Raw genomic sequence first — 15598 nt, 5'->3', positions numbered from 1 at the left:
TGTGACCTAGGACCCGAGACCTAGAGCTGAAACAGGCAGCATTAATAGCAGAGATTCAACAGCTCTTAGTTTCCTCAGTAAACGTATGATGAGGTGACATCACCAGGGAGTATTTTGCTCATTATTCTATATTTCTCCTTTAGTTTCATATCAACAATAAGCAGAAGCAGTTCCATCAAAGCAAACTCAAATATATTTATAATCAGGGAGTCCAATGAACAAAAGCCTTCGGAGTTTTATGGTGTTGTAAAAAGCAAACCTCTTGCTACTTTTTCATATTTTCTGGTAATGAAGTGACATTGCTAGCTCTGGGGACACGTCACCGTAGCCTGTTCTGGTAGTCTTTACCCAGTGTTGATCTCACTTTCCAGGAATATAACAGAATGGAATCTTGAGCATCTGGCCAAGACATCTTACACTTCCAGTGATAGCAAAAGTCCTAAACCATGAAAAATTAAGGAACTGAAAATAAAGTCATTTGGCCTCCTCCCTCCAGTCAGCACTCATTGTGTTGGTGTTAGAGCTGCTGTTAGAGCAATGTTTTCCTGCACAAAAAGAAAACTACCCAGCTAGCAAGCTGCCTCAGACTCTTGCCGATTTTCCTTCTCACAGAGGAAGAGACACAGGTTGGTTCCTTTTGGGTGTCTCCATGCCAGGGCCATCTCAGATGCAGGGAAATGAAAATAGATTCACTCATCATTTAAAAATCCTGCTATATTGAAGGCACCAGTATTTCAAGGGTTTTTTTGGCTCCTGAAAGCAGATTCACCAACCAACAAAATCATCTAAAAAAATTCCATGGAAGAAATACAGTGTCATGATTTAAACCCAGCCAGCAACTAAGTACCACGCAGCCACTTACTCACTCCCCACCCTCAGCAGCAGGACGGGGAGGAGAACTGGTAAAAAGCTAAAACTTGTGGGTTGAGATAAGAACAATTAAATAATTTGAATAAAATATTATAATAGTAACAATTTTAAAGAAAAGGAGGGAGAGAGAGAAATAAAATGCAAGTGGGGAGAAAAAAACAACAAATAATGCACAACACAATTGCTCACCACCTGCTGACCGATGCCCAGCCAGTCCCTGAGCGGTGACCGGCTGGCCCGAGCCAACTCCCCTTAGTCTATACACTGAGCATGGTGTGCTATGGTGTGGAATATCCCTTTGGCTAGTTCGGGTCAGCTGTCCTGGCTCTGCTCCCTCCCAGCTCCTTGTGCACCTCCTCACTGGCAGAGCATGGGAAGCTTTAAAAGTCTTTGATTTAGAGCAAGCACTACTTAGCAACAACTAAAACATCAGTGTGTTAACAACACTATTTTCGTACTAAATCAAAAACATAGCACTGTAACAGTTACTAGTAAGAAAAATTAACTCTATCCCAGCTGAAACCAGGATACGTGGTAATCTTTTATGTTACAAACATTTAAAATAAACCATCAATAATGACTCCCAGATTTTCTTTTTCATATCACAATTCTAGAATGTCTTCACATCTTGTTTTCAGAAACTGTCAGGGATCCTCTACTTGAAAAAAACCGTCTTAAATTTTTAGTCCAAGGAATAAAAGGTCACTTTTGTCATACTGCTGCTAGGGTTGGTTATCATTAGTTATGTCTCAAAAGTCAGAGCTTTCTGGACAGAATACTCAAGTAAATTACAGCTTCATTGCTTTCAAAACTATGAAGATGGGAATCAGAAATCTAATGTTTACTAATACCTCTAGAATCCTTGCAGTAAACCCCAGAGTTAACAGCAAGAGAAAAGATGGACTTGAAGACAGCTACTATTACATTTTTCAGACCAGAAGTCAGTCAGCAAGGAATGCGTGCGTTGGTGGCTCCTAATCTCCAAATAAGACAGAAGCCTACAAGTGCAACACAGTGTGGACCCAAAGCTAATTGTCTTTGCCTGACCTGGGCCCAAGGAGATGTGAAATATCACCAGCTGGAAGTGACTGGACTACACTGCAAGACCACTGGAGAATTTGATAATGGTGAATCACCCATATTCATACCAAAAAAAAGAAGATATTTTTGATAGCATCAAGATTCCCAAACGCATGAGTTGTCCATTGCAAAAGCATTTTTTCATTTGCACAAAACTAGAGACTTGAAAATTAACTTAACCTGGGGAAGCATGTCAGGGCAGGATATGGAAAAAAAGAAGTTTAAGCTGCCTTTTGGTACAACTGACCACAGAATACTATTCAGGTGATAAAAATACAACACAGATGCTTAAATAATCCTGTACTTGATTTGCAAAGAGGAAGAAGGCACAAAAGGTTAAAGAAGTATGCTTTTATTTAGGCTTTCAGTTCTAAACAGTAAACATAATTAACAATTAAGCCATGGTACTGGAACACACAGTCCTGGTATCAGCAAAATGTCTACTGTTTAAGGCACTGATCGTGGGAAGAAGAAAAAAAAAGGCATCACATAGACTGCTCCTATTTAATCAGAATTTGAATCTATTATGAATATGTGCTTGCTATTCAAATGCTTAAAATTCCACAAGCTACATTCACAAACAAACGTTTATACAACTTCAGTAATTACTGAAGCAGGGATCAATGGCTCCCTTACTTCAACTTATGAGCAACTACTGCATTACTTTGGAGTGGAATCAATTTTTAACCTACTAAAAGAAAACAAAACACAAATTACTTCAGCAGTATGGCTTTAAGACCCTGTATTTGGTTACAATATAGCAAGCGAAGAAGTTAACACCATATAAGTGCCATGTACTGTCATCTTAAAAGGAGCAGTTTTACAATATAAAAATTAGTTTAGAACATACTAAAGCCAGTTTTTGTACAAACATTTTTACAAAACTCAATTACTCAAAAAAATCAAGAACATTTTAAATATGAATGACTCTCTACATGTTGTATGCATAAAACTACTTATCTTGATGATATAAATTAGGAATACTACAAACTTCAAAGCTGGCATCCATATACTGTTGAAACACACACATCAGAAATACTGAAGTGTTAGTTCTGCAAAAATCCTCAAGAGTCCCATTTTTATTTGCCAAATTGATACACAGTGACTTAGGATTCTAAAGGAGCCACAGTGACCTCCCGTGGCCACTTAAGAAATCCTTGTCCTTAAACTTTTTTTTTATTATTATTTTGAACATGACATTCCTCACAAATGCTAATAAACTGAAGAGGTACAACAGTGGTTCACGCTTGGTCCACCTATGCCAGGAAACTACAATATTTCTTTTTGAAATGAGCATAAAGGAATACAGCCTTCATACAATGTAGTTCCTGGTCACAAAAAACAAAGTCCTGTCTCCTCTCTAATTTATCAAGAACCTGTTCCAGAATAGTTTAGAGAACTCTTTTCTGCAGGTCAGTAAGAGATGGATATTCAATAGATGTCAAACACATGTTCAGTATTAGGCTCCCAAATACATAACTTAAGCTTTTGAGAGAACAAAGGAAAGAAAAGTAAATGGATGCTGTCTAACTCAAAGTCCAAACATGAACACAGGTAAAGTTGTATGAGACATTTTAAATGTGTGTCAAGTTCATTGGTATACGAAGCCCCAAAACATTTTAAAAAGAAACAAAGTTTAACAAAAGAATCCAAGTCTGTTAGGTGCCTTCTTCCATTGCTCTGAAGGAATGCAACAACCAGGAACAAAACATTGCCTTCTATGTCATGACCAGATGAACAATGTGAGAACACCACAAAAATCACAGTAGTGACTGTCCCTCATCCACAGTACATTAATCAACACTTACGCTCTTCCACTGTTTATAAGTCCTCCCTGTTATATCCAACTTTCTTTCCATTAAGTGACTCTTCTGTGTTTGGTGCCAGCCACGTGAAATATACCTTCACTGGATCAATATTCCAATGCTTGTGAAATGATACTGGAATTTGGTGGGAAAGGTAGCCTTTGGGGTAGTCCATTGGCCTTGCCTAAGGTGGAAGAATAAACCAAAACCACTAGTACTCAATGTCAAAGAATAATTTCAGAACAAGAAAGTATCATCATTCAATGGCCTCTGTATCATAACAAAGCAACGCGGCATTGACAAAACACACATGATAACAACAAAGGGGTTTTTACATCATTCTCTTAAATCAATTGAGAAGCATTAGTTTTGATCTTCAACTCGCACTGTAGTCATCATGCTAAGTAGTACACTGATATTAAATATGCCCTATTTCTCAGGATGAAAAGTTCGCCATCTACAAAAGCAAGTGATAAACAGTGTAGTTTGTATTGTATATTTTAAATATACACTTTTGGTTCAATAATGACAAAATGATTCTTTTGCTCCTCCTCATAAAGAAAGTTGCCATCAGTGCCACTGTGACTGTAGGATCCTAGTAAGGCTATAAGCAGCTGAACTATATGAAGTTTTATGATGGGAAAGGCTACCCAACGCAGGAAATACTGTGGGTGCCAGAAAACTGCACTGTTATTCTTTATCAGCTTATACCAAAAGAGACAGAATTACAACACAGCTGCACGATGCAGCTGACTTCTTAATGCACCAAGCATGTTTCATTTCCTCTGACAGTTTCATGGCATCTAAGTGCATCACTATATAAAAGAGGCTCACCTGTAGTGGTCCCTGGTAAAGTAACTAGACTTTGTATTGTAAATAGAATTTTTTGTAAAGAGAAATGCATGAAAAGCACATATTTGTGTGTTTTTTTCTAGAGGTAAAACACAAGAAGAAAACTGAATGATTTGGGATACTGAATCATGACGTGATGCCCAAGCTAGCAATTGATTTCACACTGCACACTTCACCTACTTATGGTGGTATTAATAAATTCTACATGCAGTGTTCTTCATGCAGTTCCATATAAACATAAGTCATAAAATTGGGCAACAGATTTTTGACATTAATAAATCTGAGTATGTGGTGGTGTTAGGGGTTTTTTATTTTATTTAAACCACAGAGTGCTTATTTTGAAAAATTCCACCAGAGAAATCAAGAGGGAGCCTATCTCCCTCAAGACTTTTGAAAAAAACTTCAATGAACATTTAGGTTTCAAAAATTGAAAAAAAAAAAAACTTTGGATAAGAAAGTTTTTATATATCTAAGACCAAAGTTTTCCACTGTTGGAAAATCAATCTGCTTTTTATTGAACCATACACGAATTCTTGGTGTTTTGATCATTCTAAAAGAATGACATCTGCTCTAATTATCATTTTTATTACATTGCTCTCTAAGAATCATACCACTTTATAGGTGGTTGACCTTAAGAAATAATTTCCCTGAATTTCTTCCTCCTTACATTTTGTGGAATCAATTATTGGTAATATTGGGTAATATTGTAATCTTTTTCTTGTTGGTTTTTTTTTTTTTTTTATGCTAGAGCTTGTATTTGGTATTCCATAAAGGCCAAATACATTGCTCTTGCTCAGATTTTACATTTTAAGATCACAATCCTGGCTGCTACTTGACATGGGAAGGTTCCAGTTCTCTTTAACAGTCTTATCATGTCAAAAGCCTCTGGAACAGATTACAGAACATGTATGTATCAACCGTAGCACGTGGCAAAACAGGAAACCAGTAACAGTGAGCAAACACTGTTACATCATAGACACTCTAAGGAGGAAGGTATCTTTGCTTCTGTTTCATAATATATACTCAGTACAATTTAGGATTCATGTACTTAGGAAACGCTCCAACATTGCACACCTGTACATAATATTTCAGGCAAGTTTTTTAAAAATTTTCTGGTTGAACAGAAAAGCCAATTTTTATTTTTTTTTTCCATTTTTGAAGTATTTGTTGCATAACAATGGAATTCGTAGAACAAGCACACTCAATTTTTATTCAGTAGTTTCCCCCCCAGGGTTAATTTTTGGTCAAGGTTATGTTACATTAGAATTTATTATAAGCAATAGTAAAGATTAATTACAATTCAAGTGTAATTTTCTATGTGAAAAATGAAACTGCTAGGATTTCACTTTCAAAGTGATTCAGTATCAAATGTACACCATTAAGGATTATAAGGAAGTGCTCCATTTTGCTGTATAAGGGCCATTCCTACAAATCTGTAAAATGAGTTCTGTTCTTTCCAGCCCTCTTAATTAGGTAGTTTGGTGGGTTTTTAAACACCTGGGCAAGCCAAATTATTCAATAACTGTTGATTTTTTAAGATGCATTACTTGCCTTCTTTCTATACTGAAAGGAGTAAACTATGATAAAACAGGAAAGTAAACAGATAGGATTTTTTTTATGGACAAGGAGTTAAAATATTGAATAGTGAGTTCTCAGCATTCCTATTTCTCTAAATAGTAAATGTAATCAGAAAGAGAGTCTTAATATAGGAAAACCTGATAATTTAAATAGCAAACTTCCTCCCCAACAGGTGCTTTGAATTACATGGCAATTAAGTAATTTTCAAGTCGCCTAATTATCTTCATCTCAGTTCATATTCAGATACACAGATCTTCCCAGTTTTTAAACTAGATTAACACCTGAAAAACATCGAACACTACACTGATTTAAATGCTAATTTTTTAAGAAGTTGTGTACTGTTTGGGAAAAATCCTAAGTGCTTCTTCTCTTTAATGTCATGGAAGAAAGGTAAGGTATTTATTTGGTTTATGAGGCAGCACATCTCTCTGGGACTCAATGCATTGTGTTTTCCACTGTGACACTACAGTTAGATCGTTAAATATTCTGGAAGACAGAAACAAGATTCAAATGTATCGCAATCCACCTCTCCCAGACTGGAAAATGTCATCACGAGAAAATTATGTTTTGTGACCAATTTTTCCCTTGTGCTAGCATATGGCAATTTATCATATTTATACCATTCTTCAGAATCAACCACAAAAGCAATAGTTCTGGGAATACTTTCACATTTTATATCTTCACTAATGAGATATTTTAGAATGGTAAATATTGAATCAATAGGAAAATTGGATAAGTAGAGAAGACAGATTTACTGGAAAAACTTCACCATGAGTTCTCAATTACCTGAAGAAAAAAGTAATGTGGTATGTTTTGGGGTTTTTTTTCTTAAGAGGACTTATCACAAATATTCAAAGCATGTGGCTCCTAATTGTATTTGTTTTTCAAAATTCCCATCTTGGACTGCATTTTTTAAAAAATGTAGTAATAGGGTAAGTGAAATACCAACTACTAAAGCATTGTAGTAACTAATCCATGCTTTCACAATATTCTTATTTTCTTGATCTAACTTGTTCTGGAGAGAAATAAGGTATAGAAGCAGCATCTATTTATTAATACACATTGATTGAGTTTGCAGTAAAATTTACGAGTTTGCAGTATTTTTGAAGTGCTGTTTTATGTGTATATTTAAAAGAATGAAATATATTTTAAGTACTAGTAAAAATTGTACTCTGACCTGATGGAAAAGTGGACTATGTGTTATAGGGATTCCTAAGCCACTGAAACACATCCCAAGGACCATATCATCAGGTGCATCCATGCTGTAACATCGGCATTTACTAGCAAGTAGTCTCTGAACAGCTATTCTGCTGAAAACCATCCTGAATAAAAAGAGCAAATGAAATGTGTAAGACAATAACAACTAGAGAAGCCAAATGACTGTAATTAATAAATACTGCTAAATGATATAAAACTGCAAGATAAAATATAGCCTGCTGGTGCAACATAGCTGAAATTTCAAAAATTGAGAAGTCAATGCTGACAAGTAGTGCTAGAGGCATTTCCTGAAAGATGATTAAATAATGAAAATTTATTATACCAATTATGCCAATTGCTGTTATTCCAACAATTTCTTAGCTAGCCACCATTTTACCCATAGCTGGTAATTCCTCCTAAACTTGGCCAGGACTTTAAACGGATATTCTCCTCTATCTTACTCAAATTTATTGTCCTCTTAGTTATCGTGTAGCAATTAAATGAACTCTAAAACCTGAACTGTTATTCCTTGACTCCTCTGTTACACAGAGTTCCCTTCATAAGCAAAAAATGCTCCTTGAAGCCATTGCAAAATTCTTCCGTTCATCCTAACTTTCTTGCTCATCTAAATATCAACCAGAGCCTGCAGCTGTTAGATTGTTATCACTAAAATAAGCCTTCAATAGACAAGAAACATGACAATGTCTTAAATTCAACAGCTGAGGGAATATACTCTTGCCTAGTATCCAATATATGCCTTTTCTGAATTTACATCATCCACCCAGTCTGATCAGAATACAGGGTACTCCAGCTACTACAAGTTATACCAAAAAGATTCACGCTCTGAAATCACTGCATGGCTTCATGAGTTCACTCACTGTATGACAATTCTTCATTTGACAGTGGCAAAGCTTCTACGAATACTGAATGCTAAGGCAAAAAGACTGACTTCATGTTGCAAAAAAATCCACTGTTATCATTGCAACTTTGAAGACTGTATGTATCATAAAAAGAAAAAAAAAAAAAAAAAAAAAGGAAAGCACAACAGGAAATTGTTATCTCAATACTCAGGTCAAATACAGAAGGAATAATAAAAGCTGGAGTGAGTTAAAAAAAAAAAAAAAAAAAGAGCCGGGACTTGTGACCAGCATGTGTTGCTACACAGAAGGTGTGACAATTTGCACACATTTAGGGAATATACTTGCTAGATGATTATCTAGACCATGTCCCTTCAGCTCTATAGATCTCTTCACTTACAGTGAACCTTCTCAAAATTAGGGTATGGAGCAAGATGTATGATCTGTACCTCTATCTGCTCAAACCTGATAATGAAAGTAACACCCAAATTCCCACACCTAGATGACAGAACAGAAACTATGAGATAAACACTAAAAAGATACATAAATATAGGACTGGTAACCAACAAATATACCAGCACCAGTAGAAGGTTTGTTTCTTAACTCAAGCATAAACCCTGCTTAAGTAAGACCTTATGCAACTGTGCAAAACAATGAGGCGGCCAGTCAGTTGATTCTTACTTACCTATAGACAGATAAGAACCTAGGAAGTTACTATAGCCATTACTTTTCACAGAGAAAGACCCTAAGGACATTCAGCCATCCACACCACTTGCTTTAGATATACAAGATGGACAAGTCAGAGTCATAAGATCATTCTTATTGCAATAAGAGCCAACCTGAAAGTTCACATAAATGTTAATTCAAACCAAACTTTGCATGCAACCACAGGGACCCATGTGTCTCATACACAAGATCAACCTATGACCACCTCTTTCTATGAGAAACTATTTTCTAGGACATAAACACCCAACCCTTTGCTCAGCCACCTCTCCATAAATCATTGCATAAAGTTCAAAAACAGGGAGAATCACAATCCTTTGGTTTTTTTCCATGCTTGGACAAAGAAAGAGAACAGGAATGAATATCTTCATATTCACAGCAATTTGTATCCCGAGGTGTGCTGCTTTGGGTTCTCCTGTAAACTCCACAACAGTTCAGATCACAAAGGTATTTTTTTCAGCAGCTATCCCAATTGTCTCTGCTTACTACATTTTGAATCACATTGTAGGATGGTCTCTGAGCATGCAGAATTAATTCTGTCAGATGAAACAAGGCTGCACGATGTGTATCAGGAGAATATGTCGTACAGATAACTGATAATAGACACTCAGTTCACAGGACCAGTCAATCTGAAATGATCCTTTTGAAACACGCGTGGTTCTCAGCACCAACTATTTTACTCTACAAATCTGTTCCCAACAGGCAGCATGAATTCTCAATAGTTAGGACATTTGGGTCTTTGAGCATAATTACATTTTATTAGTACTAGGAAACATCACTGTTTCTGTTGAAACTGATTTGTGTTATGATTCAAAACATTTGCACTCAAAGCAGGGGCTGATGTAGATGTCAGTAGGAGTTTAAATAAATTACCCTCCTCCGCCAGTGATATAACTATATCCTCCTGTTCCCAAGCCGTAACCGTAACGCTCTCCAAGAAATACTGGTTCATTTGGGTCATAGCAGCTGAGCAATTTTCGGAGTCTGAAGATACTGTAATATGAAAATGCATTAAAAAAAATGATGGAGGCATTAATTTTGAAACAGAAATTACTAGCATAAATGTCATTCTAATAAATAGCACAAAAATGGTAGGAGAAGTTCTACAAAACACAGACATATAAACTGTTAAACAGAAATTTAAGATGGGCTATTTACTATGAGATATGACTGCTGATTTTGGTCAGTCATGCCTACACAGAAGAATCACAACGTGTAATCATATTCAGACTACCTTATTAAATAATAACGCTAACACAAAAACTTTTTATCAATTACAAGATTACATTGTTGTTAGTATCAGTCAAGGAATGCTGAGGGAAAGTGACAATTTTTTTCCTTGAAGGAGTATAAAGCTACATCACTAATAAAACAGACTTAAACACAGAAGAAGAAGAGAGACATATTGGTGAAAATCCTGCTGACAGGAACAGTGGTAATTCCTGAAGTATTGCAATGTATACCTTATCAATGTGTCATCATCCACTACAACTAACCAAGGAGTTCTGGCAGAGCTATGATTCAAAAACCTTTCCAAAATGGCAAAAGTTTTCCCACAGTGACCTAAAGGAAGAGAAATAACAGAATACACATTTAATCAAATGAGAATTTGCAATAAACAATTATTAATTCATTAAATATTCTACTGCACTATGCAAAACTTTTTGATAATGTCTGGCAAAATACCCGAGATGTAAGTTTTAATTTCATTCTTCATTGTGCTGAATGGCATTTGTACATACTGTTCAAACATAACCATTGCTTTCTATGCAGGAATGTACTTTCAAAGGATGTTGAAGTATGGAAATTCTTTGAATTACGGAAACCTGAAAAATAAGTTTTATTCCAACTATCTTGTTAAGATATTGGACAATACTGGGCAGACTGCTACTCTTAATTTTGAAAACTGTAAAATGATAAGACTATGACAGAAACACATTCTGCAAAATACTCCCAAGCTATTTCCATAGCATTTCATGATGCATCAAGCAGGTCCATTGCTTTTACATAAATACTTAAGTCTGCATTAATCTACCATACTCATCACTGGCAACTCAGGTCCTAATAATTTCCTCCAAGGAAAGGTCTTAACATTTATCACAAGACTATAATGAAGCTGAAGAGGTAAAACGCCCTTTCTAGGAGCTGAGAAGTGAAACATCCTTCTTCAGAATGAGCAGGACAAGAGCAACAAGAAAGTTTTAAATTTCTATTGAATCTTCTTCAGATCTTGGAAAAATCTAATTGCAAACAGTCTTTACAGTTGATTGTCCAAAGTAATTAGCACTACCAACATTACAATTACTAAAGAATCATTAAAGAATAACAGGACACTACATTTGAAGATACTTCCAGTTAAAATATTGAGAAAATGCAGCAACTCTGTGCTTAAGAAATGAAGTAAGTCCTGGCTTTGCCGATTTCGTGAAACCATGAACTTATTGCAGCCTGCTATGTGAACATTTACAAAATTAAAATCAAGATTTCTGTATTCTATTCCATCACAAAAGACAGACAAAAATAGTATTAGAGCAAAGTCAGCACGATTTGTTTAGTTTAGAGCATCAGTAGCCCACAGGTCCCACTGCTCTCCACAGCAATGCTCAAAGGCCAAACGTGGAAGGTCCCATCCCCCTGGTCTGACTAGAACTACTGGGCATGGCTTCTACAGATGATCCACACATGAACAGCAGGTCCACTACCTCCTGAAAACACTCACAGGTTGCACATGTCACACTGCACCTGTGCAAATGGAAAACCCTGTCTGTTCCCTCTCTGCCTCTAATAAACCTTGTGGAGGACAAAAAAACCAGGCCAGCTGGAAACAATCCAGAGACCAGAACGACAGACCTAGTGGGCCAGACAAAGCTAATAAGCCAAGCTAATAGCTTGGACATCTCTAATTCAGAAGGTTGACAACAACAGTCAATAGCTCACCTCTGTCAGTATTAGGTATGCCTAAGTCTATAGTAGGAATGGAGATGTCTGCATAATCACTGTAGTATTCAATAAGGGCAGCTTCTCTTTCCCAAGTCTGCTTTACAACTGGTACTGCAAAAGAACCGTTGACATTGAAACACAAGTGACTTGATTAATCTAAGGACTTGATCAAAACATTTATGCACCTTGTTAAATGACATAGTCCTTTGCATGGTAATGAAAATACCGTTTCAAATAACAGCACCATGGTTCTTAACATTCATTCTTTTTTCCTTCCTACAATATCTAAAGAGAAACAATTTCACATTTTTATGAAAGCCAGTCAGGGCAGTTTTATTTACATAATAATAAATTGTCTTTTAAGATATGACTACAGTTTAATTCATATTACATCGAAAACTGTGATGGTTACATTTATGCTAACCAAAGTACAGAATTCATTACTTTTACACTTGCTATGGTAGACTTTATAGCACACATCAGCAGGAACACTATCAGAGATCAATCATTCTTCCAGTGTGGAAACTGTCGCATTTTAAAAACAGCACATCCAACTGTACAGCATTTAAATATTCTGAATCAGAAACAGACGAAATGAACATTTGGAAATACTACACTTGTGTTATGTACATCATATCTGACAGCAGTGCTGTATTAATGCTCAAAAGCACCTGTTCCTGGAGACACACTCATAGAAGGGACATTTATAAATATCATACAACCAATTTTGACCCCATGGATGTTCTATTAAAACAAGGACTGCTTAATGCTTATCTACAAAAGCAATCCTTCCCTTATCAGTTTTCCATTTCACATAATCATTTTAAACTGATCATACAAAATTCTAACAATGATACTATGAATATTTAAATTATATCCAGAAGTGAAAAAATTATGAGTAACATAAAAAAGGCCAAACATCTGGATGGTGTTTGGAAGAGAACCATGTGATTAAAAAAATCTTTTTTTCCATTTTAAAAATTAAGTGGTCAGGACTTGGATGACCAACTTTGAAACCCTGCATTCTGCTGTCATTGTGTCATTGCTTTGTGTTCTTTGACACCACCCGGTAGGCCTCATTGGTTGCAGCTGGTTCTTTAAATGGAGGAAGTATTTTTATAACTTCCCTTTGCTGCTATATAACTGTGATGCTTCTGAAGAACTTCAGTCCCTTGCTGAATTCATCCATCACCTAATTTTATGTTTGTTGCTGTACTGGGTCTGCATGGCAGGTTTTGGTAGGGGGGGGGCCACAGGGGCGGCTTCAGCGAGTTGCTGCCAGAAGCTTCCCCCACGGCCCACGGGCCAGTGCCAGCCGGCTCCCAGAGGGACCCGCCGCTGGCCAAGGCCGAGCCCACCAGCGACAGCGGCAGCGCCTCAGGGGCTGCGTATTGAGCAGGGGGTAAAACCCCCCTGCGGCAGCGAGAGAGCGAGCGCAGCAGCCCCGCAGCCCCGGGCGGTGCGGAGGGGCCGGGGGGCTCCGGGCGCCGCAGCAGCGGCTCCCCCAGCCCGCGGGGCAGCCCCCGGCGGGGCAGGCTGTGCCCCCAGCCCACGGAGCCCGCGGGGGAGCAGCTCCCCCCCGCAGCCCGGGCAGGGCCCCGGCCGGGGCAGTGGATAAAGAAGTGCAGCCCGTGGGAAGGGCTCACATTGGAGAAGTGTGTGGAGAGCTGCCTCCCATGGGAGAGACCCCAGGCTGGCACAGAAGAGTGTGAGGACCATCCCCTGAGAAGGAAGGAGCAGCAGAGACAAGTGACGAAGTGACCCTATTCCCTGTCCCGCTGAGGGGGGAGGAGGTTGAAAAAAATCAGGAGTGAAGTTAAGCCTCGGAAGAAGGGAGCGGTAGGGGGAAGGTGCTTTTAAGATTTGCTATTTTTCTTATTATCCTACTCTGATCTGATTGTCAATAAATTATTTTTTTCCCCTGAGTCGGGCCTGTTTCATGTAACTGCTGAGGGATCTCCCTGCCCTTATCTCGACCCAGGAGCCTTTTGTAATTTTCTCTTTCCTGCCCAGCTGAGGAGGGAGGTGGCTGTGGTGGGCACCTGGTGTCCAGCCAGAGCCAACGCAGCAGCCCTTTAAATTCCCTTTGCTTCTATGTAACTCCGATGCTTGTGAAGAGCTCGTTTTAGCCCCTTGGTGGAATCATCCATCGTCCAATCTGATGTTTGCTGCCTACCTACTTGCTCGCTTTCCTCTACTCTGATCACACACAGATTTGAAGGATTTATTATTCTTGATTGACCAACAGTCAATTTGGTAACACTGAAATAAGTTGAAAGGTAACAGTTAAGACAGAGTAGTAAGATCTCAATGCACTAATGGAAAGGATTTCAAATTTGGAAAAAAAAAATATAACTTCACTTCTGTAGCATTGTGCAGTGGCCAATACTGCTTTCAGAAGTTTTTTAAAGGAATGTAAAACTGCTCTCAAATTTTGCATAACAAATCCAAAGGGAATTATGGACAAAAAAAAAATGTTCATATAACATTATGGTGGAGTTTTGAAATGCAAAGCCAGGAATTTCACAATGCATTAACTCTATCCCCTATATAATAAAATGCCACATTACATCACATAACACTGCATAATCAGGCTTTATTTGGCAGAGAATGCCATGTGTACATTTTAATTTTTAACTAGAATAAGAAAACAAGTAGCCAGGAAATTATTTTCTATTTTGGGGAAATGTTCTACTTGAAAAATGTTTATCAGAAGAACAAACCCAGAAAGCTTTCAGAAAACAAGGCCCCAGTACAGAAACATCACAGACATACAAAATGCTTCCAACCTTCACCTGGCAGAAGAGACTGACCTGTAAACGCTGTTTTACCTTTCTCCAGCCAAGGACCTCAACCTCAGCAGGGTACTTTGACATACAGAACTATCTGCTGCTACAGACTGAGCCTCTGAATTTCTTCAGTGGAGTCTTCCTTCTTTGTATAAATGAAGAGTTCACAGCAGCAAGGACCTGAGTCTCACCTCAGTTAAATGGTCTAACAAGGGGGCTACTAGCTAAGTGTCTCTCTTCCTCACTTGTTTTGACAGAAGTGTCACCACCCAGACTAGTGCCTATTGTAAACCGTATCCCTTTGTAATCTGTAATACTTTGTAAATAATTGTAACAAGACTTTGTAAATAAAATTTTGTAAATAAAAAAAAAACAACTTTGTAATTTCTAATAACTCATATGTTCCCAAGAAAGAACAACTACATGAAATTCTGGGCTAGCTGTCGATGCGAATATTTAGCTATATGTATTAATACTATGATCACACAGAACTTTTAACACTGCACTACAGAGGTATTTATAGAAGGTCAGCTCTAATCTCTTGATTATATTTTATTTGTGCTACTTCTAGAACCTTGATGCATGTTTGCAGTCTTAAAATCTTATATAACCATATACAGTATGTGTAAGGCGAAGTGTAGCTGAAGTAAATTCTGAAGTAAAATTTAGCTGCTTTTGCACATCGAATTCCAAGCCTTAATGTTGCACTAATGTAGTTTTTGGCATACAATAAAAAATGACTTACCAGGTAAAAAGAGCTCTCTGAAGCTGGCATCCATTAATCTTTCAAAATCTTGAGTAAGATTATCCTCTATTGCATAACTCTGGAAGCTGTGAGGAAAGTTCAAGAATTTTCCTCAGTCTTCAACAGGTGTTTCTTGAAAGATGTTTACACCATCTTTTTGAA

General features: G+C 37.5%; 1 protein-coding gene across 4 annotated transcripts in view; it reads right to left on the bottom strand.

Annotated features, from left to right (window-relative positions):
* Nucleotides 1-2286: 2286 nt before the first annotated feature.
* Nucleotides 2287-15598, bottom strand: part of B3GLCT (beta 3-glucosyltransferase) — a 69647-nt gene continuing 56335 nt past the window's right edge. For all 4 annotated transcript variants that reach the window (XM_055702352.1, XM_055702354.1, XM_055702355.1 and 1 more), the window contains 5 exons: nucleotides 11900-12013; nucleotides 10426-10525; nucleotides 9836-9955; nucleotides 7363-7507; nucleotides 2287-3939 (listed from right to left, as the gene is read on the bottom strand). In XM_055702352.1, coding sequence (XP_055558327.1) covers nucleotides 3772-3939; nucleotides 7363-7507; nucleotides 9836-9955; nucleotides 10426-10525; nucleotides 11900-12013 — 647 coding nt within the window. In that variant the 3' untranslated portion in view covers nucleotides 2287-3771. The remainder of the gene's footprint in view (nucleotides 3940-7362; nucleotides 7508-9835; nucleotides 9956-10425; nucleotides 10526-11899; nucleotides 12014-15598) is intronic.

The sequence above is a fragment of the Falco cherrug genome, chromosome 2 (assembly GCF_023634085.1).
Source record: "Falco cherrug isolate bFalChe1 chromosome 2, bFalChe1.pri, whole genome shotgun sequence".
Lineage (NCBI taxonomy): Eukaryota > Metazoa > Chordata > Aves > Falconiformes > Falconidae > Falco > Falco cherrug.
The sequence above is the reverse complement of the archived record's forward strand: the minus strand, read 5'-3'. Positions and strand labels throughout refer to the sequence as shown.